This window comes from Ammospiza nelsoni, chromosome 1 (assembly GCF_027579445.1).
Source record: "Ammospiza nelsoni isolate bAmmNel1 chromosome 1, bAmmNel1.pri, whole genome shotgun sequence".
Classification (NCBI taxonomy): domain Eukaryota; kingdom Metazoa; phylum Chordata; class Aves; order Passeriformes; family Passerellidae; genus Ammospiza; species Ammospiza nelsoni.
The window spans coordinates 106,383,161-106,408,487 of NC_080633.1; the positions used below are offsets into that span (position 1 = coordinate 106,383,161).

General features: G+C 38.0%; 1 protein-coding gene across 1 annotated transcript in view; it reads right to left on the minus strand.

Moving 5' to 3' along the window:
- The window catches only part of ESCO1 (establishment of sister chromatid cohesion N-acetyltransferase 1), a 32,833-nt gene extending 8,116 nt beyond the window's left edge, over positions 1-24,717 (minus strand). The window contains exons 1-8 of the mRNA XM_059487034.1: positions 24,644-24,717; positions 21,891-21,994; positions 21,534-21,732; positions 19,589-20,957; positions 18,852-18,963; positions 17,633-17,696; positions 15,463-15,577; positions 6,026-6,157 (exon numbers count right to left, since the gene is read on the minus strand). Of these exons, the coding sequence (XP_059343017.1) occupies positions 6,026-6,157; positions 15,463-15,577; positions 17,633-17,696; positions 18,852-18,963; positions 19,589-20,957; positions 21,534-21,730 (1,989 nt within the window). The 5' untranslated portion in view covers positions 21,731-21,732; positions 21,891-21,994; positions 24,644-24,717. The remainder of the gene's footprint in view (positions 1-6,025; positions 6,158-15,462; positions 15,578-17,632; positions 17,697-18,851; positions 18,964-19,588; positions 20,958-21,533; positions 21,733-21,890; positions 21,995-24,643) is intronic.
- Positions 24,718-25,327: the final 610 nt, after the last annotated feature.

A 25,327-nucleotide genomic window follows, 5' to 3' on the forward strand; every position in this document is an offset into this window, starting at 1 on the left:
CATACTGATTTTACTCCCTTACCCCAAGTAGCACATGAAGTGAAAAATTTGAGATATGTATCTACTTGCTGCTAGCCCTGAAACTATTTAAGTATTAGTTTAGCACCCAGCACGGCAATCATCGCAACACAGACACCATTTTAATCCTGTCTGCTTTTCTTCTCAGCAATAACTGAACAAATCAAGATCCTACTTGAATTTATTTATATTATGGGCTTAACACAAAGGGCAGTAAACAGCAGTGTCATCATATTTAGGGGAGCAGGAAAGTGTAATTTGTGGGATTGTAAAATGCTTCTTGAGACTGTCATCAGGAAAGGCATCAAAAATCAGGGAAAGATTCCTACTCTCCAACCTCAAACCTTACCTCTCTCAAATTTTTGTCTTTTTCTGCCTTTTGGCTACCTGTTTGCTCTGCAAGAGCTTTTTACAGCTTATTTTAAATCATCATTCAGGATATAAATGCAATCTGTTTGATAATCCTGCCATTACAGCATCCAGACTGCCACAAGATTAATGAAGAAAATTCAACACTAATTTCACTTTAAGGTATCCTGTTAATAGTATAGCCAAGTATTTCCACAAAACGAAATCAAATAAAGAATACAACACTTCCCAACATCATAGTATTTATGCCTTTAAGCAACAGTATATAAGCACAAGTCTAAAAATCTGTAAAAATGCAATAATTGGTTCTCAAATGTATAGGACTCATTATTTTCCTTACTGTCCACCTGTTCATCTTCATAAATTATCTGTATAATACGGAGACTGATGATATTCACAGGAGGGGTCGTTTCTAAATGGAAGTATTTTGGAATTCAGAAATGCATCTTTTAGATGCAGCTTTCCAAAAAGTTTCTGCAAAGCCTAAGCTCATCCAGATTTTTAGTGAAGCTGTTTTACAGCCATATTGAGCCTTTAAAGTCATATGAAGCTCTAATAATGTTATAAAGAAAAACTATGATTTTATATATTCATCTGCACCTTATTGCAGAGTTTTGCTTCCTTTAAACCATGGAAGCAATGCACAAGACTGGTCACAACTCTGTGATATTATAACACTGAAGGGAAAGTGCTACAGCCGCAGCTGGGACTAATCCTATTGGATATTTACAGTACACAAAATATGCTTTAGTGTCAGCATTCTCATGTGGTCTGAAAATCATTTCCCTAAACACACCTATTAACAGTTTTTAACCAATCCCCCACAGTTTTAACACTACTAAAATACTACAGTCTGCAAGGTATTTCAATCATTGAGAACTACAGTGGGACTCTTTCAGCAGGCAGATAACAAGAACATCTCAGTAGATTAAGAAACAGAAGTCTTATGTCTGCAATATATAGTATTCTACTGCAATGACAGAAAAACTGCTTTGCCTTTACTTTTAATTGACATTACTTTAGGACATTAAGACTTATTTACTGTTAAATCAGATGCCCATTATTACACGTCTCCTGTGATGAGCAAAGAAGTTAAAAGGGAAGCTACTCTCTCACAGGGAAACACGTTCTGCAAGTACACGTGTTCTGGAGTAAAAGCAGATGATTACAGCACTCATCCCTGATGCTGCAAGTCTGTGCCCAATAACAGATGACCTCCAGCCAGCAGCAGCAAGGCAGGAAGAGACCCTTTACCACAGCTGGGCAGATTGGTGCTGCAAGGGGGTGTGTAAGCACTGCAGCAACCCCTTCCTCTCTCCATGTTGGGACTATTGATCCTACAAGTATTTGTAACTGCTTGAGAAAGTAAGGCAACTCTGCAATGCACTGTTAGCTCCTTCCCAGTCTACCTCTAACTTCCTCCCAGTTCAAACACGAATAAAGGCTGCTTAGGAGTACAAAAGACATCATTACAAAAAGGGCAATAGAGAGAAGCACCTGCTATTTTCATGAGTTATGTTCTGCTTATAGTTTAAAATAATATCTGATGTAGATTTGTCTTTAAAAGTGTAAGTTAGCAGATGTGATAGCCTGCTTTCCATGAATTTCCTAAGTTTTTAGAAATTCTTACATATGAGTAGGAAATGATACAGCAATGCTGATGCCTTTCTGTTTATGCTAGTTCTGGCTTTTCTGTACTCACTGTTTCTCAACCAAACACAAAAAGATTTAAAAAATCAGTGTTTTTTTCTTATAAAGCTTTTTGCCTCAAAAATACTGAGGAAAACATGGTTAATACTGTATAATTCCTGATCTTCACTACAAAAAGTATTTATGATTTTTTTTCCCTAGTAATGAAGTCTAGTGTGAAATTTTGTAAACTATTGTCTTTGACAATTTGCAGCAGAGAAATGGGTCTGCTGCGTTATTCTTCCTGACAAGTACAGATATTCTGCCTCTCCTTCCTAGGCATGGAATGTAGAGAATGAGTTTTTGACTGCAAAACACATTAAGATCCTTGGATATAACTTCTAAACTATTAAAACTTCTCACAGAAGAATTTAATGGTAAGAACTTCATTTGTAACATTATTTTTATGTTATACAGATACACTACTTTTGGAATTAATGCAAATCAAGACAAGTATGAAATCTTCTAAGATAACATGAAGTTCAGCATCACCTTCAATCCAAATATCCTATTAACTTCAGATGCCAAGAAGTCAAATATTGCTTTTCTTTAAATGTGAGAATCCTACGAAGCTCAGAGACTAACTTAGGTACAGTTACAGCAGAATAGCTATAAACTTATCAAGATTACACAGCCCAAATAAGTTTCCCCCATTTTCTTAAGCTCAAGATATTTTTAACCAAGAAGATGAGCTTGAAATACAAACACATTAACTGCAATCACATATGACACCTGAATCCACAGGCATTTACTAACAAGGTTTTGCAACTTCAGAACACCATTAAAAATGCCTTGTTCTTACAAAAGTATTTTGCAGAAATACTAAGTTGATCCCACGTGGTATCAGAGAGAGGATGCAGAATTGATACAGTGCAGTATCACAGCTAGATAATTTTATAAAACTGAATCATTTATCCATCCCACAGAGCTGCCCATCCTGCTGGAGCTAACACCTGATGTGTACATCACTGCTCAGTGCACACACACACAAACACTAGAATGGCATCATTTGTCTGTCTGGAGACTTTCAGATGTCTGAAACCAGAGGAAATTGAGACACATTGCTCCATTTGTCTGCAGCTGGGGACATCTCTCATTCCTGCTCCAGCACTATCCTTGGCCATCTTATCTGCTCGCAAATTTATTCTGCATGCTTCTATTAATAGAAAATGTCACCCTTAGGAAAACAATCCTTGCCAATCTTCTCAAATTTAGAAATTGTCATTACACTTGTCAAATTTCCTCTCTACACACAAGGCCTACAATTACCTTAACATCTCTAACAGACACCCACGACAAAGTAAGCATCCAATACTAATTCCTTGTTAGCCTGTCCCTCTTCTGGGGTCACCATGGTATTTCTAGAGATCTAAACAGATTTTTTTACTATAAGGAGTAAGACAGGCCTTTAAAATAACCCACCGAACAAAGTTGTATTTTGTTGAAGATAAGTAATTTATTATTTATATGCAAACTACCTTCTGGCTACTCAAGACTTTTTTTAAAAACCTACAGAGCACCTCCAGGCAGGTGGGAAAGACACTAACAATAATGTCCATTTTCACAGTTCACAGCAAGGAGGTCTAGAATGACAATGTATACAGACCTACTTTTTTTGAGTCTGTGAAATGAATCATAGAACTACTAAGCCCACAACAAGAGATGCTTAAAAGGGAGAAAAAACTGAGAAAAGTTTTCTCCAGTCAGACTGGGACATCATATGGCATGGAGAATGTGAATGACAAGAGAATGACAAATACTTATAAAATCCCTTAGAATGGCCTCTGAATCACAAGTAATGCCAAACATATTAACTATAAAGACTGTCTGGAGACCTAAAAAGTAACACGTCAAGGTCACTGAGACCACGTGTTCCTGGACCAGGATGCCTAACCAAGGAGTTACCAGGACTTTCCCAGTTAATCCCCTGATGCTACTGTTCAGTTAACACTGTCAGGGCAAGGAAGACAGTTAAAATTTCAATGCAGTCAGCTATATACAAATATCCAGAAGCCATCCTTCCAACAATCCCCACTAAAAACCTCCTAGCAAAACCAGGAAAATTAGCAATCATTCCAGTATTTCTGGCTGACTAAGAATTAACAAGTAGTCACTTGGTGTACTAATTCGCTGCCAAGAAGACTTATCTTAAATTGAAGTTATTTTCTAAGAGGAGGCGAGAATGTTTCTGTCACAATACTAGCAACCAAGAACCAGTGACTCCAGATCAAATGACTGGTGGTAAAAACTCATCTATTTAGAATGGATAAAGTTACTCATCTATGCAGAAAACAGTGTTAAGATTGTTAAGAGGGTAAAAAACCCAGAAGGGAATTTGAAGACTCCTATGAGTTCTTCTTTCACCTCTTACTCTAGTTTCCATTCCAGAATAACCATCCAAATCATGGCTCTACAGTCATCTACAAAATACAACAAAAGTCTCAAAAGATTACAGAGAGACAACTCTTTACTCATTGAACTATACAAATAATTTGCTTGAGTACACATTGTTGGAAGTTTTAAGAAGATGGTTAGCAACTGAGAAAACAATAGGGAAAGCTTTTTTCAAATTAAAAGCATACCTAACTCTGTATGAAATTATTTATGGCTGGTTTAAGGCAGTCCGCTCATTCACGTTCATGTTAATTATGTACTACCCTAGACATACACACAAGTGTGAGATTTCAGCTCATTCAACTTCCAAAATATCCAAAACTTCAGTGCAGCTTCTTACCTACATGAAGCTACTGAACTCATGTGCCAAAGAGCTTCTGTCCAAAAGAACTAAACATCATCTTCTGTGAATTATGTTTACATCTTTGGTAACATTCAAGATCTGAAAGCACTTGAATGGGTGGGGAGAGGGAGGACAAACAGGAATAAAATGGGGAAACATGTTTTATGCTGCCATTTTAATGTAGTGAGTCCCATCACAATTTCTGCCCAGTCCCACCCAATGATGTACCTAACGTGTATCAGAAGAGATCTTTCCAGATGTCCAGATAATTTGGCAAAAACTAACCAAGGACAGAATAAATACCAAAACTATTCTCCAGAGACTTTCAAACACTTTAGGGATGAAGTTATATCTTTATATTTGCAAACAGTGAGATAAAAGTATGCTTGAGATTTAAGAGTAGCCCAACAGCCATTTGGTGGCCTCAGTTCAGTTATCCTGGAGGTCTTATCTACTCGAGTGTAGAGTACTGAAGGTAACATGTATGATAAGAAAATAGACTTTGTGGATTCTGTTCTGGATTTCAGACATGTGAACAGGCATTACCCAGGTCTTGTAATATCAGCTAGTGTAAAGTAGCTGATTTTACAATACACTTGAAATTATACAGAATTTTTCAAATCTGAGATTTAATGAGAGATACTCAGAGAAAGCATATATAATGAAATTTTCAAATGCATATTTTAAATATCACAGTCTCATAAATTCAGAATAGCTTCAATATGCTATGAAATTGTATCAGTTGAATTCCTAGGCAGTGTCTCCTCAAATTACACATAATTAATGGAAAAGTAATTTCTAAGTCTTCTAAGATCACACACTTAAAAAAACAGGACAGTCAGCCCTTCATCTGACTATTAAGTCAACTGCTGCTACGAACACCGGTTGTAGAGAAACCTGTATTTAATACTTTCAGAACAGTGACATTCCTTTGTTTTCCTATCACTACCCTCACACCTCCCCAAGATCAGGTAATTGTAGCAGAAGTAATAATATGGCAATGAAACACCATTATTGTACTAACTATTTTTATACATAATATATAACCTGTCTACCATGGCTCTTAAAAACATTTATTTCCCTAAGTGGATGATTTATGCCCTACCGTGATAATAATTTAATTAAACACAACTTAATGTAATATGACTTGTAACTAGTACAGAGCAAACAAAAGATGCTGTTTATGTCTTTCAAAAGAGAAGGTTTTCTTACCACATATTTAACAGCACTTATGAACTGGTTGTGGAATAACAGATGTTGGGTTTCATCCTCCGGATTTGACACAGTGTAAAGCATTCCACAAATATTACAGGAAATAGCACCAAATCTCTTCTGTCCTCCATCCTATTAAAAAAAAAAAAAACCAAACCAATAACCCACAAAGCAGCAACTTATCAATTCCTTGCACAGTAAATACAGTCAAACAGACCTTTCATTGAATCAAGTATCCCTCCTAATAGCATATCTCCTGGAAACTCAACACAAAGACTAAAATGGGGTGAAACAGGAGAAACAAGCACAGAGTTCAGAATTTCAACAACCCATATACCCTTAAAAGGCACAGGCAGCAATCACAAGGCAAACTCTACCTTAAAATAGTAGCTCCACCCCCATTACTTTTGAACAAATAACTTTTATTCTGTGACACATAAAGAACAGAAATTTCTTCCTTCATTTCACCATCTGCCGAAATACAAACATCTTCCACAAAGAAAATTCTCATATCCAGCCCCACACGACTTAGTTTTTCCTACACTTCTGCTACTGCCTTTGGTTGTGAGCTGCTTTGAGGTAGGCCACAGGTGAGCCATTTTCCTCAAAGTCTGGAAGCTTATCATAAAAAACAAAAGTTTTGGAAACAATTATTAAGATCAGCAATATGTCTGCAACAGCTGATCACTACCTCCTTTGGTTTTTAATAACAATCAAATGTTTCAAAGTAATTTTTGAGATACCGCATAGCAGCTACACTGCAAAAGGAAAATCATACCACTTATGTTCTCCTGCTACTCTATATGCAACCAATACCAAACTCGTGACGCTACTCAATACCTACTGCTTTATGTTTTATGCATTAAAAGTGAATTAATCTGGGAACATGCTGAGATTTTGGAGTTAGTGCCTAATGAAGAGTAAGTGAAGTATCAGGCGCTGGGGTTGCCTTTTGCAAAGAACAAGAGACTACCAGTTAGAATAAAATCTCTAGCCAAAAAAAGCATGTTTTAGTTACAGCTTAATGCTCAACTCCTTTTCTTCTTCTTTAACTACATCTGGAAATTGAGCTTATATAAGAAGCAATAAATGTCACTTTTAATTTATTTTAACATACATCACAAGCAATAGAGAAACAGGAATTTGCTGTATACTCTAAACCAGTATACCACACAAGCAAAAAGAGATTTGAGGATGTTTTTTTAACATTAAATTGATCTGTGTGCACAATTTGCAAGGAAACAGATCACATGAATGTAGTATTGTTCTCTAAGAGCTGAAAAGATTCAGAGTAAAAAAAAAACCCTACTTCACAGAAGAAAGCATTTTGCAACACAGAAGTGTTTACAAAACATTTCCTATTCCTTCCATCTTCAAAGACACATCTAGCAGCTAAAGAACAGTTCAACTCTCTACACAACAGCAGCTTATTTCAAAGAGACATGAGTGCCATGTAAACTGTAGGTACCAGTATTTTTCCAAGAAGAGACTAAAGGCACAACAGGCCAGACAAACTCAGAGCTGAACATCTTAACTCAGCCAAAAGAAAGAAGCTGAATCTGGGAAGTCATTGCTTTAACCATATATCAATGTACAGACCCCTATCATATACAGAAGGAGAAACAGGAGTACACGATGTTTCTGAATGAAAAGGGAAAGATGAACCCTCAAGTTAGATTTGTCTAGTCAGAATAAGATGAGCTTTCTAGAAGTCCAAAACTTGAACCAAACACATTTTATTTCACTTGCAGATTTCCTTTAAAGCAGCAAAAAAAGTACCCACCAAAAACAAAGTAGACACCAGAAGACACTGCATTTCAAGGGTTAATACAAAAAAGTTGAAAAAGGCAGTGCAGCTGACTATCTGAAGATGAACCCACTGAACCAGATTTAAGAATCCTACCTTGAAGATGGAGAACATATCCCCTACACCTAGAGTAGGATAAGTGAAAAGGAAGTGTATTTTGATGCTTGGAATATTTGTCAAAAAAAACATCTCCATCACTTAAATTAGAAAACTGGCGACATAAAGCAAGTCTTAAGTATTGGTATGCATTAAGACTCATGACACAATTTCTGCTCAAACCATCAAGAAGCTGAAGGGATTAAACTAACCTGTATATTTACTATCAAAAAAATCTCAAGCCAAAGAAACCCCAATTATGCAGGAAGTAATCAGAAAACTCAAGGCATGGATATCCTCAAATCTGTCCAGCTCCCTAGCTCACCCCATTTTGCCTAGTCAATACAAACAGTTTTGCCAGTTTCCAGGAACAGATTAGTTCCCTGGTTTACAATCAGACTTTCTCAGATGTTGCTGGTATCAGTGGCTTTGAGTTTTGCAGGGGGAGATTTTTTCGTTTGGATTTATTTTAAGGATTTCACTGATTTTACTATTCTACACATGTTCAGTTAATATAAAAACCCTGTTTCATCAATTATTAGAAAATACACATTGTAGTATATAAAGCAATCTTTTGAACTCTGTACCCCTAATAAATGTGGACTATAGCCTTTAGGGAATATTCTACAGTCTCCTGAAGACAAGGAAGAAGATTTTTGTAAAACTGAAGTACTATTTCAAAGCCACAGCACAGGACATAATGTTTCAGGCAAAAATTAAACGCAGGAGGTTTGAAATCCAATACAGACTGCAGCAAGCAACAAAAAAAGACATGCAAAATAAAGTCAAGAATTATGATGAATGCATGTTTGTACTTCAACAAAACATCTACAGGATGACTATTTTTAAAGTGATGTCATTGCATAAGCAAAAGTGGAAAGGGCATGCACATCCAGAGCAAAAAAATGCTCCCAAATCATAACAGTGCATAAAAGCTTGCCAGACTTTTCTAAGGGGAAGAGTTCAACAACAACAACCACCTAAAAAACAAAATTAAACAACTCCAAAAAAGAACAAAAAACCAAACCAAACAAAAAACCCCAAACAAAACCAGAAACAAAAAAAAAAAAAAAAGAAAAACCAAACGCCTACAACCTAGGAGCACCTTCTGTACTATGTATGAGAGTAAATATAACAGGGATTTGAAAGTGGAGGGGTGGAATCTTCTCAGCAAGCATCAGATACTGAAAAATAAAGTGCTGACTTGTCACAACTAAAAAAATTTGGAAGAGGTTTGACTCTCAGAACTTAATGTTTTTCAGAGCAACAATATTCAGGAAAATGTGGGTTTTCAGGCAGAAAAAATATTGTTATTCCATTTACTACTCAGTTTTCCAAACAACAATAAAGAGAAAAAATACTTTTACTTCTTAAGCAAATTCTGTACACATACATGGCAATTAAGAATTCCAGTATCTCAGGCAATCCTAAAGTACAGGATATGCACTGTTTTAAGGCTAACTGTAATTGAACATTGAGACAATACTGCCTTAACTCCAGAAGGTTTCTTAATTCTGTGATAGACACAAAGAAAAATCTTACCAATATCTTCTTTGAGAAGATGCATGTCTGCTGATCCTCCATATGTGCAATAAGGAACCCTGCAAGCAAAAAAGGCATTTGGTGCCTCTGTAGGAGATGAAAAGGGGCCTTTCTTTTCTTCCTTCCTTTTCTGTCTCTTCAGTCACAGACTGGGTCACCTCCTTCTTGATTACCTAGTATTAGTTAGAGGAAAACTGTTTTTTCCTCTTTTCCTCTAGCATTTTCACAGAACAAAGAATAAAGCCTAGCCAGAGAAACAGGCAGGCTGGAAAGGAAATACAAGAAATGCAGGAAGAAACAACACAAAGATTTTGGGGCTCTCTGCAGAAAATTACAAGGTCAAAGAATGCTATTTCAGTGAGAGACGCATTCAAGGCTGAAACTGATGGATAGACCCCCTTGCTGACCAGGAGGATCAGAAGACATGTCCCAGCTCAGAATAAAATCCAGTCTTCATTTTGAACAAAAAACCCCAACCAACCAAGAAAAAAAAAATCCCAATCAATTACCAGTGCCCATCTTCCTTACAAAGCTATTTTAACAAAAGGATATAAATCAACTTGAAGCTTTCAAAGCTGTGATACATCTAATTTTCCTTAACATATTTGAAAAATGAAAATGGAGGGTCATTATCCATCATGAAATTATATCTTCACTGGTCGTTGGCTAAAGCAATATGAAAAGCAATACAAAGTAAGAAAATAAATCTGCGCAGTATTTACGATGGACAGGTAATCCATTCTGAACTCATATAAAAGTACTGAGCAGGACTATTACAGAAAGTGTCCTGATGAGCACAGGATTTGGCTTGGATAAGGTTAATTTCCTTCACAGCAACTGCACTGGCGCTGTGTATTAGATCTGTGACCAAAACAGGGCTGATAACACAGGGATGTTTTAGCTACTGCTGCACAGTGCTTACACAGCATCCAAGGCCTTTTCTGTTTCTCACACTGCTGTGCCACTGAGGAGGAGGGGGTGCCAAGAAGTTGGGAGGTGACAGAGCCAGGACCAGCTGATCCCACCTGAGCAGAGGGGTATCCCGTGCCATATGGCATCCTGCCGAGCAGTAAGAGCTGGGGAAAGAGGGAGGAAGGGGAGGATGTTTGGAATTAATGGCATTTGTCTTCCCAATAGTTACACATGATGAAGAGAAGGCTGAACATCTGCAAGCTGACAAACAGCAGTGAATTAATTCCTTGCTTTGCTTTGCTTGCACGCACAGCTTTTGCTTTACCTGTGAATCTGTTCTCCCCCATCCTACTTGGGGCCGATGAGGGAACAGCTGCACGGTGCTCAGCTGCCTGCCAGGGTTAACCCACAGCTCAGCGTTAGCAGCCTTGCTGCCCGAATTCCTGTAGCAGCTCAGTTACAAAGCATTCTCACCTCCCTTCAGAACCAAGGACACCAAGCACAACCCACCTGAATTTGCAAGACAAAGCTGGGCTGCTACAGAGGAGAAGAAATGGGAAGAAGTGATAATAAGAGAAGATACCATCCCTGTAAGAAGAGAGCACCATTTGTGTGAAAAGAAAAAAACCTGCTCACAACTACCAAAATCTCTCCCTTTGGCTTACGAAGTAGACACTGTCTTGTCTTCTCTGGGCTTAGAGGACAGGAGAGAGGCAGTACTTAACTAATGAGAACAATTAAAGATTGCCTAAAAGCCATTCTCTGAATCTTCAGAGAAATTGCCTAACCAGACTATGCCAGTTTAGGGAAGAAAATAGTAAGTTTAAATGATTGCTATGTAACTTTCTTCATGAATTATTCTCATAAGAAATTACTCTTACACTTATTCATCTTAAAGAAAAAGATTTTTTCGATATATAACCTATTTCAGTCAAGCAGGAAACTATGCCCAAATTCAATCAAAATATTTGTAAGGAAAAATTCAAACATGATATCCAAATGTGTGAACTGGATTAGCATGTATATCACATCCACATGTAGCACCAAATCAAACCTCAGAATCAAAAACACCCTCCCATCAAGCAATCCTGATCCATGCACTTGCTGATACTTATAAGGATCAACTACATTCAATCACATTTGCTGGCATCCAGGCATTAACTCAAGAGTTCTAGAAAGGCAAAAAAGTCCCTGTAACTCAAAACTATCCTTCTATCACTTCAGTGATTTGTTTTCACTGTTCATCCATTTCAGATGTGCTTTCCTAAAACTGGTAACTTACTTTCAAACTAGTCAAATGCAAAGGAACAAACCTCAAAATGGAACAAGTATCCCTGGTGCTTCATAGGTAATCATTTAGGAGATTTCTTTGTAGCATTAATGCTTTTATCAATTCTTATTTTTATGGTCAAAGTTTTGTCCTAGGTCTGAGAGGCAAGCAGAATTTTTACAGAACAAAAACAACTGACTTTCCTTGTCTTGCTTGTGCAGCACCTCTCATTTGATGAAAACTGAGAACACGTGCTTTGTGCATTTGTATTTTTTTCCATTTCAGAATTTAAAGGAACAGATGATTTCATATTCAAGCTCTCATATTTGTAAATCACATTCAAGTAATTGCAAAGTCAAGAACAATTTTAGTGCATTACTCTACAAAGCTTCCTATGGTGCTTCATGCAACCTGACAACCTACCAACTGAACATTTAAATGGAGTGTAAGAGGGTGAAGTTCACAAATATTCAGAACAGACTATTCCACCAAACACCAAGTCACAGATTTGGAACACAATGAATTTTTAGCCTCAATCTTAATTTTTTTCCCCTAAGAGTGGGGAAAGAAAGAGAAGGATTTCTTTCTCCTAAAAGAGACCATTTCAGACTCTCTTTAGTCTGAACCTAAGTCTTTGCAAATCACTTCAAACACCACTGTTTTCTGGCACTGCTTGCTTTATGAAGTGTCTTGGAGCACTAGATGCTTTTCTGTTCTCAGCTAAGTACCATGCTCTGAAGATACTTGCTTTTTAAGATGTGTGACAGCAAGCAAATCTGAACAGAAAAAACCCATCATTTGACTTAGATGTTCCTCTACAAAATGAGATAACTTTATGTTTGAAAGCTGCCCAGATAACTAGATGATGTGTACTAGGAAAGAGAACGGTGCAAGTGCAGCTACTAAGTATTTCTTCTACAAACAGAATTTGTGTTATTTTACTTCTGTTACTCAAATAGCCTTAAAGCTTGTTAAAGATTATATCACTTAAGAAAAAAAGACAATTAATCTATTCATTCTAGTAACCATATGGGAGAAGAAGGAAGCTAAGATACATCTTTAAGGATTAAATATAAAAAGCCCAAAGCATATTGTGAAAAACAAAGCCCAGTTTTACCGTAACACATCTCTAAATATAGCTCAGGGACCAAAAAGATTAGAATACACAGACAATACTGTAGCATTCCAGACTCTGAGCCTCAGATACCACAAAAAACTGAAAAGGACAAGGGTCAAACTTTTATATAAAAGACAAGGAAAATTCAGCAGCAAAACAAAAATTTTGCATTATGTGACTAGACAAATAAAAAATTAGTTTTTCAGCTTTGGTTAAAAAATGAAAAAAGGATTCTGTACATACATTAAGATGGACTGGCTTGACACATCTCTGAAAGAATCAGATCTCATACTGGAGGGTACTAAATTGCATCTTTCAGGTATTTAGTTTTTTTTAAAAGTGTAACAAAGCTCTAATTAAATGTCTCTTGCTAAGAATAAAAGCATGACTTCCCAACTTTGCTCAAGGTAAAGAACAATGAAACTCCTTCTCTTAATACACTGTGCCAGAAACTTGAAATAAAAATTATTTCTAGCTATTAACTATAATTTTTTTAGACACTATAAATGCTAATTTAAGTGATTTGACCTTGCATAGTGAGACTGGTCTCCACATAGGAGAAATTTCAACCTCAGCAGTTTTTAAACCAAATTACTAATTTCTCTGTTCTCACAGGAGCATTGTGGAACTACATAAACAACTTTAAAAATAATTACTACTAATAATAGAAAAATAAGCCCAGCCATTCAGAATCCGCCCTTTAAAAACTCACCATGGTTTTGCAAGCAAAACTATTAATTACAAAAAGTACCACATTTTATTATACGCACTTAATCGCACATCTTTTGAGTATTTGTGGGAGGAGAGCTGGTAATTTAGAAGTTAATTTAGCCACTTTTCACCTCTAGAAGCTGGCACAAACTATTCTAAACATAACTATATCTCATCCCCACTGCAACCAAGGTCAAGGACAGTATTTAACAAAGAGGCTTAACTAATATTTGGGTTCTTCTACATGTTTTGACAAAAAAGCAGTTTTTCCCAAGGTAAAAGAGTAACAGCCCAATACTCTAGCTAATGTTGTGTTGGCAAACTGAAATATAGGCATTATTAGAATTCCCTTTCCACACAATAAAAAGCTTACTCTGAACTCAATGAAATCAAAGTGAATTGGATTTGTATGAAGTGCTGAAATACGTAATGAATATTGTGAAGCTGTTACTTACACATTTAGAAATTAAATACCCACTTGCATTTTCCAGAAATACCCAAAGAAAACCACAAACCAAGTCTCTCCCATTCTTCCTCATTTTCTCCATTGTTCTACATCAATGAACCTTTCTTTAAAATTTTGCTTCGTAAATAGCTTTTATTGTTGTATACCTGAAGAAAAAATTACGCTCCTAATTCTAGCTGAAGATAAGGATACTACCAGCATAATCAGTAACTTGCAAAAAAATCTCTTTGTATAATAAACACTGCAAAGAGCTACACAAGCCCTCTTCAGTAGCCAAGCAGGAAGTTCTGTATTTCTTCATGTCAAAGATCCTAGCAACTTCTCAGCCAAGTTCTATCACTGTATGAGTAAAAATTAAGTTAGTTTCACAGAAATGAAAACGGATATTCTGAAAATTCTTTTAATGCAGTTAAGATATTTAATAATTCATTTTAATTCTGTTGGTAAAATAGATTTCAAAAAGGCAGTAATTTAAACACTTCTTAAATGTTAGATACAGTTCAGTTATCCTGTGGCTGGGCATTCACATGCCTAGATTTGTATAACATCAGATAACTGGAGGATATATTTATCACTTTAGATCTTAGAAGCTCTGATTTTAAAATACCTCACTATGGAAATAACAGACTGTTCAGAATTAATTTGGTTCTATTTCAGTTAATATTTTCATGTATATAATCCATGTAATACATGAAAAAAGAACAACTTAGTAACACCTCCAATAATATATGTTAGAGGTATAATTTCATAAGAAAACTCCTTCCTTCCTAATGGCCTGGATTCCTCTCCCTCTCTAACTCTTCATTTCTCAAGGATTATGGGCATAATTGAAAACACAAACCAAAACAAAATCAAAAACTCCCAACTGTCTCACAATGAAGTTGTGTGATCCTACACGATGACAAAACAACTGTGTCACTCCCTTCTCATTTCATGTCTTCTTGTTACCTGTATTTTGTAGCCAATAGCCAAAAGGGTAAGAATAAATAACCCAACTGGTACTACTGGTTAAATTGTATGGTAAAAAAAGTGCATGCACTGGGAAATCTTCAGGTTGGTCTCAGAAGAACTGACACTTAAATGACACAGGAACAAATCTATTGATGCTAATTCTGCACACAATCTGCCAGATGCACCTCCCCCTATAATTCTGAAATTTTAAGAAACTGAGAATTTACACATAAGTAAAGGCATATTCATTCTCCCTTCCCTATTTTCAATGAAAAACCACTCTATTTAAAAATTGCAGAAATTTATTTTAACAAGAAATCTAAAACATTAAGGCTTGCTGACACCATTTTCCCATCAACACTGAATGGCAATCTAGTACAGGTTCTACTTTTACAAGTCATTTACAACAGTGATAAGTAGTATGTATAAGTAATGATTTTTAGACAAGTTGTAAGTAGTATGTATAAGTAATGATTTTTAGACAAGTTCATTAAACCACAGCACGGCAAATTCAGAGGTAATTTCTTCAAGAAGCTCTAAGCCTTTCTAAAAGGGTATTACTTACTGTGATCAGCTGCTTATCACCATCTTTTCCTGCTTCTTTTAGCTTCTGAATAGGTTCCTCCGATGATGGCAAGTTAGTGCATTTTGATGCTAATGAAGGATTCGACAATGGAGCCCTTGAAATACAAATATATTTCATGTTAAAAATGGAACTGCTTATACACGTCATGCTAGATACTCAAAACGTTGTGATTAGCACAAACTCTACCAAGATGCAAATCCAAATTAATTAAATAAAATACAGTCCTGGTATATTTTAATGTGCAAATCAAATGGAAAAACAAGGAAAAAAAAGGATTAATCAAAAACACAGTTTGCAACTAGCCTAATTACAAGGGTTTTTTTGTTTCTGAAAAAAAAATTTATTATCAGGTGCGTAGGCTGGCCTCAACATTAACACCAGCATTTAAAAGAGGCACTATCAGAGCATGACTGATGGTGCCTAATGCTATGTATTTCCAAAGTAAGATTTAAGTATCATACATCAGGCTGCTAAAGGAGACCATGTAAATATATTCTCACAAATCTAAGTCAGATGTCAAATCCCTACAATTCAAACTTATCCTCTTCTAACAGGTGGCAGTGAAGGGAGGAAGACCCAAGGAATAAATGCATCGGTAGCACTGCAATCTTACTCAGTTTAAACCTCTCCTTGTCACAGCTGAAAGAAACACTGGAAAATAGAATAAACTATCACCAAAACCATTCTATGAACTTGCTCCTATATTCAGGGGGAAAAAAGTGACATTTGTTCCAGGTTTGGATAAAATTCGTAGAGATTGCCAAAGCAAAGCACACACAAAAATACACAAACTTCAACTAGGTATTGACATATTTTTCTGCTTCTGAACAAATTTAATTGTGGCACCTCCTGTAGCACAGGCAGCAGGTTAATCCAGTGAGCTTTTAAAAAAATTAACTCTTGCCAGACATTTTTAAAACAACATTTTGTGCGAAATCATTACACAGGGGTAATTTTTTTATTCCACTCCTGTGCCCTAAAATTTGCCTTATGTAGCTACGTCAAAGTTTGCCTTTTCCTACAAAGCCCTAAAGAGAGCTACAAGGTAGATATGCACACAGGTAACAGATTACTCTATTTTATGGTGGGATTACCACAGGAAGAATGATGGCTTAAGTGTTGGATATCATACAGGAAGCAGGGCAAGAAAGGTCTCAGAATTAAAATATATATCCAGATAACAGTAAAGCAATACGAGCTCGTTCAGGTCATAATGGTAATAAATGTAAGTATATACCATAAACCTGTTTGGCAGTTGAGAATAAAAGTAAAAAAAAAATCAAAGTTATTGCAGTGCTTATCAATACATTTTAAACCACTCATTTAACTAGTTTGCATCTACCTTGTCAACCATCTTCTGTCAAGTTCCACAGAAGCAGGAACATGTACAAAAGCTGGTTAGTCAGAATTGTTAATCTGGCCTCAGAGAGGTGTACTGAAAATTACCTGAAACATTTCTTCTTGTCCCCATTATGAATATAGAAAACAGTAATAACACACTGGCCACTTCTGCTGCTCAAGGTATCAAGTACAAAGAAATTTTTGTCTTAAGCTTGTAATTGGCTAAAACCAGAGCCTATGTCAGAACTGCTCAAAAATGGTAGCAGTCAATGTGATTAAGGCTAAAATACAAACTTGAATTGTAAGACAAATTCAGCACTAAGAACTTTTTCTTTTTAAAATGGCTGCTGACACCTTCCTTTCATAGCAATCACAAAATTCGGAATTAAACCCCCGCCTCCTCACCTAAAAAAATTCACACGTACAACACTTCCATAGTACAAGGAAAAGAAAAACTCCTCCAGATGTAAGTGAAATAATTCAGTACATGAAAATCACATGGCAAATCCTTCCCCGAGTCCCTGGTTCTCATCTGATTTGAGGAAGAGACCACTATAAACGTTTTTCCAACTCTGTTAAATAATACTTTTTGAAATAAATGTGCAGCTACAAATATCTTGATTATTTTCTTAGCAAACTAAAAACATGCCTAAACAATGGGATAAAATGAAAGTCTGTTTTTACAAAGGACAAGTCACTTATTTGAAACTGAAAACTGAGGCTAAGAGAAAACTGCTTTATAATGAATTCTCTCCTAAGTCTATCCATACAAGGTTACTGTAATTTCATAATGTATTAAATACCATACCTGTTCTCAGATTCAGAAGTTTGACCTGTTGCTGAAGTTTGCATCAACTGTGTGGGAGCCAAATCTGCAATTAATCAGATTATAACTTTATAATGAAGTTTTTAGTTGCAAAAGAAATTTGAGTTACACAAACAGCGATTTTCAAAAAACATATTCAAAACAATTTTGCAATCTGTTCATGGCCAATAAAAAATATTCAAGTTTGAGGCAGTATTCGTATGTTTCTCCAAGTATATTTAGAAAAAAGGCATTTTTCTCCAACATTTTGACAGCAGTTCTGCAGGACAGTTTGCCAGAAGCTAAACAAAGCCAGCAGTAAACTACACAGGAGTTTAAATATGTTTACGCTGACACACATATAAATAGCTGTCTGTATTTTATTAGAATCATAAATGTACAGTATCCCCCCATCTGAGGCATATTCTAGCACACTTAAGGAAAAGAAACAATCAAAAACAGCAAAAGAAATAATTTTTTTTTTTAAATTCTGTAACAGAAATTAAGAATAGTCACTCTTCAAAAGTGTCCTACAATGACAGGCAAAAAACTCCAACTATTTGGTAAAGCTAAATAATAAAACAGTGCACAGTGCAGGGTCAGATTTAAAAAATACATGAAAATCCCAGAACAAACCCCTCACCACTAAGAATAGAAAAAAAAAAATTAAGAGACAACTTAGTGATTTACTGACAATATTTCTTAGTCAAATGTACTTCAGTCAAAATATTGACATCACACTCATCATAAACTTTTACAAACTGCATTCACATGCTGATAAATGAAGAAATAATAAAAACAGGAGAGTGATTACCCAATCAATAATCTGGTTAAGATCAAGTAGAAAAATTTAGAAGAAACAAATGTAGATACTTATTTAAAGGAAACAGAGCAGAGAATTAACAAAAACCAAGCCAAGAGAAGAAGCCAACAGAAACACACAAGTTTTACTGCTTTATTACATGGAAAAGGAAAGAATTTGGTTGGGTTTCTCCTCTTTCCTACTCCACAGCCCAGAGAAGAAAGTGCATTTCAGTGCTGCTCAAGTGGCCCTGGGTGTGACACAAAGGAACACAAAACCCCGTGGTCAAAAGTTGCAGCTCCTGAAGTTTAGTTCTGCACCAGCTAAGCCTTACTCTGCGAACCATTCCTCTTAATGGGAGACTTATCCTTCCTACAGAACTGATCAAACCAAGTGGAGAGATCTGCAGTAGACAGTTACCTTGAGGTTCACTTTCTCTGGGTTCTTTTTTCAATTGTTTTGGTGGTCTAGGAGCTGTAACACACTTTACAGGAGAACTTTCCGGACTCGATTCCAAATGTAATCGAAAGTTCTAAGCAAAAGAGAAAACATTAAATTAAAAAATGTCCAAATTATCCAATGCCTTTAACCATAAAACTTCTAATTGAACTAAGTATTATAAAGCATCAGTTTTATGTTAATTTAAGCAGACAAAATGCAACTTATTAGCTAGTCTATACTGAAGTTTGTGATATTAATTTAGAAAAAAATCTTTTTCATTTTATATATAAGCTTGTAAAATATTTTCTATAGAACAGTTATCCTTAAAATCCTAAATTTTAGTAGAAACACATTCCGATAAGGAAATGAGAGGAAAACAAGTTCATTTACTCCAAAGGTGTAATACAGCTTTGCAAAACACAACTGCTAGAGAAGCTGAAGCGTCCATATGAATCCATACAACCTTTGGCTCCAGCACAAAATTTTATTGATCATCATTTAGTTAACAACAGAATCTAGGAGGGTGGAATCAATTAATTTTTCAGCTTACTATCACCCGTCTATAACAACACAGCAGTAAATCTCTAATACATTAGAAAATTTTAAGTTACTGTAAAAGAAAGCCATTGTTCAAACAATTCTGAGCATGGGATTCTCAGAAAACAGAATAGATTTAGAACACCCTCCCACTATACACCATAAGTAAAATAACTTACCTCATCTGGTCTTGGCTCACATAAATGTTTTGTCAAGTTAGGCAACAGACCATTTTCTGCACCTTTCCTTGTGGACTGCTTTGTTTCTAATGTTACTTCTTTAGCTTCAGCTCTTTCAGATGAAGGATGTGATTTCTCCTGTGCACAAGTTGTACTTTCATTCTCAAAGAGTCCTGTTGACAGCTTGCCTTGTGCCTTTGAAAGCTCTGCTTCTGCAGCCATTTGACTTGCCTCTGAAACCTCAGGGAAATCTTTTAAAAAAGGAAGCCTGGGGACATTTGGAAAATTTGAATTACTTTGCTTCACATTACTAGCTTTCAGCAATTTAATTTTGGTCCATTTAGAGTTTTTGTTTGAGGAGTTATTTCTGCCATTCAGAGTGCATTTGACAGGCATGGCTTTTTTGCTAGGGAAAAACCGTTTGCACTGAGTACTTTGACTGGGTTCTTTCTGAGTAAGCATTTCACTTTGCTGTAACTGTGTGTCATCGTGCTTTTCTTCTGCTTTGCTATCCTCTGCATTAGGGGAGTCTTTTCTCACTTCTACTGTATCTGACTCAATCTCACCTGCAATTTCTTCACAAAGTTCAAGGATGCTCACCCTTTTGGATTTTGCATCATTCTCTGGTTGATCAGCCACATTTGTGTCACTTACAGATGGCTGTGAAGTATTTTTTGGTTTTGTACTGGGTTTTATGTTCTGATGTGTCTGTTGCTTTTCCTTAGATGCTGTAGAATTTGGCTTAAGAGAATCAGTTTCCACTTTCTTTGTGTTGCTAGAATTGGGAGACACAGAGCCCGTTTGGTCTTTCTTGACTTCCTCAAGACTCTCAGCAGGACATGACGAGGATCCTTGAACATTTTGTTGAAAGCTACTGGAATTATCCTTTTTATTGTCTGCTTTACATTTTTTCTCTTTCAGAGAGCTGGTCACTCCTACACGTATCTCTTTATCCTTGTTTGTATTGTTTGGCTTTATCTTTGTGTTTTTCTGTTCCGTTTTCCCTCCAGCAGATTTCAGTGGTTTTGCTGCAACGCTGTGAGTGTGTTTTTTTGCCTGGCTACTGTGCTTAACTACTGGAACTTTTTCTTCTTTAACTTCTCTGCTGCGCAGGGATCTTACTGGAACATGCACATGTGTTAACTGCTGCAATCTCTGTGATCTCCTCATTACTGGCTCGTTTGGTGCAATTAAGCATTTTGACTTAGGAATTTCTTGCACAGATTTCTTCTGGCATACCTCCTTATTTTTTGCAGATTTAGGTTGCTGCTGTTGCACTGTTTTGCTAGGTATTGTTTTATTATTTGAGTTGAGTGCTGATGATCTTGTAGTCATGCATGTTCCTACTTCAGGTTCATTGGTGTTATTACTGAAAGAGTCAATTAATATTTTTTTTCAGCATCCAGAAAGTACAATCTGTTGTAAGATTGTTTTCATTCCTCCTCTGCCTCTTTCTTTTCTTTTTAAAAACACTAGATCTTATACTTTCAGTATTTTTGGAATAATTTGCTCAAGAATTATCCCAAAAAGGCATTCACTTCCATCTAGTTACGCTTAAGTGTTGTATTTAATGTTTTTTATGCATGGCAAAACTGAACTATGAACCCCAGCTAAATGCTTTTTAACATTTCTACCAGTTTTTAATCACTGACACTTGTGACTTGCAAATGAAGAATTAGTTACATATATAGATAGATAATATTAGATTTATTTTTGCTTCAAAAACTTTTTTGAAAGAGGTCTTTCTGGATTTCAAGGCACTTAGATGGTTCCAGGGAAAAATCGTGTAGCAGTCAGCATACATACTGATTTAAATCTGATCTCCCTTCTAGCACTATTTAACTATTTACTGAATCTTTAACTCAGATTCCCTCTGCTTAGATTGTTTCTGCACTAATGTAGTCTATCAAGATAATGCAGAATTATGTAATTTTTTGTCACTGACCTGTTTGGTTTGACAGAGGTTTTGAGCACAGCTTTCTCCTGCGCTGCACATTGACTGGGCTTTGATTTATTTGAGCCATGTTTTGTATCCGACACTTCTTTTTCCTTCTTTGACAAAGAGGGTTTGCTGTTCTTGTCCAGCTTTGGACGTTTAGCAGAAGGTTCTACTAACGTAGACTTCCTTTTCTGAGCTGCCATTTCTGCAAAAAAACAAGCAACTCAGCATTGAGACTCTTTCCCAAATATCATATATTTTCATTTTTTATATATTCACTTTCCTTTTACAGCCACATCATGCTGTGATCAGAAAGTAAATCATTAAAGCAATCTCAAATCAAATGACACTCATTTTACTTACAGGTTTTTACAAGAGGCAATCGATGTTTAGGCCAAAGTAACTTATCAAGGTGTGACAAGAGCATTCCTTATGCATATGCTTGCAAACAGGATGTTTCATGCCACCTATGAAGAACAGAAAATGTTCATGCACTAAATACTTCATAACTTCCTATTCAAGACTGCATTTCCACCCTCTTCCATCCCCTCAAACAATGCTTAGCTTTAGAGTTTCATTGATAAGGAGCTAAAAAAAAACCCCAAACCAAGAACCAACAAAAAACAACAGACAAATTTTATTTTTTATTACCATAGCCAACAATTTTTGGCACTTTGCTCTCTTAAGTGCTGTCCTTTTACCTTTTGAAACGTGGCAAGTAACAGTACAATTCAAAAGGAAGTTTCTCAGTCTTTCACCCTTCTCCAGAAAATAGTGTGCTGCTCTCTTTCAGAGCTGGCAAAAAACGTGGGACTGCTGTCAATCCCGTGCTTCACAGCAACAGGGAATAAATCCATTAGACTCAGTTACCAAGTTCTGTGGCTGCTACAACAGAACTTCACAGACATCAGCAACCACCTACAACTGTTCCTTCTAATATGACTTAAGCTACAAATCAGAGATGGAAAGGCTAGAAAATAGCATTGTTAGAGACATTTGCCTTGGGCAGTTAAAGACAATGTTTTCATGAGAACTGAAATGATGTTAACGATGCAGAAGTTACTCTGCACAAGAGTCTGAGAGCTAACAGAGATTCTTGACAAAAATATCTTCACAGATTTGGCTGATCATCTCTTTCATATACATTTCTGACTTGTGAAACTCTTCAGTTCCCTTATTTAAAGACACCGTTATTGTATTATTATATAAGTAATAATTGTTCAATAAAGTTTCACTAAAAACTTCATAAAATAAAGTTTACTGGAAGATTCAGGGGTCAGAACTTCCACATCACCTTTTTCAATCACAAATTACCTATTAATTTTTGTCACTGACAGACTTAAGGATTATATACAGATTTCTATAAAACTACATTGCTTTTCAAATCTTAACTGATGCTAAATATGACACATTTTTAAGGTCAAACATGAACAATTCACCAGTTTTGTAACACAGACCAGACACTTCCAGTTCATTATAACCAGAGTACAACTTCAGTATTGACAAATGTATGTCTTTCCCCAACAACTTTAAAGATATTTATGTTAAGCTCCTTTTAATAACTCATCATTATCCAAAAGGAAAAAGCAAACAACTGCATTTTTTTCTTTTCTTTAGACTTTATATTGTCCTTAACCTCATTTTCATTTATTCACTTATGAAAGCATTTCTAACCATGAAAAACTGCTAATTTTGTCAAAAAGCTGGTGAAAAACTCAGATTCCAGATACCAGTGCTGTCTTCTTTTTCCTTTAAAGAAGACACATGATAAACAACCCATCTTTGAGGTATAATTTTTTTAGTTCTACCCAAGAAAGCAATCTCTAACAGCACTTTCTGTAGTGCTACTTTCATTTCTCTCCCTAAGGAGTAGGTGGTAGAATTGCATGCCTACATTCTAATAGCTCATGACATCTCCCAAGTCTATGGGTTTCCACCAGTCAAAGGAAACCCATCAGAGATGCAGAATGGTCACTCGTCCTGAAAACAGCAGCCCCAGCGGTTGAACAGGTCCTTGGTCTCTTAGAGAACAACACCGACCCTCAGAATCTGAGAATATCATGACACTGCATACACCTGGACAGTCTTTGCATTTTTCCAGACATGACATGGCACACTCGCAGAAGACTCAGAAGTACAAAACAGAAAGTACAGAACTTCCCTCGCTGGTACTCCTTCTCAGGCGACTAAAAAATACACTCTCCTCCCACGGAGCTCTTGAACGTTAATTTCTTTCCTGCTAATACTTTGTACAACAGAGCAAAGTCTTTTCCAGACATTCCAGAACTGGCAGTCTCTGCCCTGGAGAAGTCACCCTCGAGTAAAAGCCGGATTATGGAAACCAGGGAAGACACAGAAGTGCAGGAACAAACTAGAACGCGAGCAAAGAAAGGACTGGTGCAAGAAGTACGGGGGGGGGGGGGGGGGGGGAACCCGAAAACAAACCCAAAAAATCCAAACCAACAAACGAACAAATCAGAGAAAGGCGAGCCGCACAGCTTGCAGTCTTTAGAGCAGGGGCTGAGGCAGGTTGCCCACCAGCTGGACAGGGCGCGGGGCTCTCGAACCTGAGCGGTCCCGGCTGAGGGCCAAGGCAGCGCCTGGCAGCCCCTTCGGCACAACTCAGGACGAAGGGAAGGGAAGGGAAGGGAAGGGAAGGGAAGGGAAGGGAAGGGAAGGGAAGGGAAGGGAAGGGAAGGGAAGGGAAGGGAAGGCCTCCAAGCGTGGCCCGGTGTCAGCCGCCCCGCGGTGACAGCCCTCCCGGGGCAGGGCCTGGCGGCGGGACCCCACTCCCGGCCGGGAGCTCCCGCGGCCCGGCCAGGGCCGCCGGGGGCAGGGCGGGGGTGCTGGGATAAGGCCGGGCGCCCGCCACGGCTCCCCGCTCCCGAGCGGGCACGGCAAGCCCGCTCCCCCGCGACAGCGGCGGGCAGGCCCGAGGAGGAGCCGCCGCCGGGCTCTCGGCCCCGGACGGGGGCGCGGGGGGCAGCGGGCACGGGGCAGCCGGGGGTGACGGGACCCGGCGGGACACGGGTGGGGTGAAGGTGGGGGGCGTGTGGAGGAGAGCAACTTCCTCAGCGCCCCCTCTCCCACCCCACGGTCTGCCAGCGGCCGCTTACCTCGCGAGGGTGTCAGCGACGTGCCGGCGCTGGCGGAGGCGGCGAGCCCGAGCCTCGAACCCGCCCACAGCCGGGCACCGCCGCGGCACCGCCCCGTCCCGCCCGCCCCGGCGCGCCGCGCCCCGCCCGCCGCCGGCCCAGCCTCCCCCAGCGGGGATGGAGCATCTTCCGGCGGGAGTCGGAACGGGCAGGGCGGGAAGCGGCGGGGTTCGCGCATGCGCAGCCGCCTGTGAGCGGGCTGCCGTGTGGGACCAGTAAGGAATGCAGAGACGGGACTAATTAAAACACGCATCTAAGGACTGGAGGGGCTTTACAAGAGCGCCTATTAACAGGACTAGGGGGAATAGCTTCAAACTGAGAGAGAGTAGGTTTAGGTTAGGTATTGGGAAGAAATTCTTTAATGCGAGGCACTGGAACAGCTTGCCCAGAGAAGCTGTGGATGCCCCATCCCTGGAAGTGTTCAGGGCCGGGCTGGATGGAGCTCTGAGCAACCTAATAGACCAGCACCTCCTGGTCTATTAGGAGGTGTCCATGCCCACGGCAAGGGGGTTGCAACCAGGTGATGTTTAAGCTCCCTTTCTGGCAGCAATGTCCCAGTGGCTCAGCCTGCTCACAGTGTTGGGCACCCGAGCCTCGTCCTTGCGCTAAAAACAAAGGGGAAAAGCAGCGCCCATGTGTTGTGGG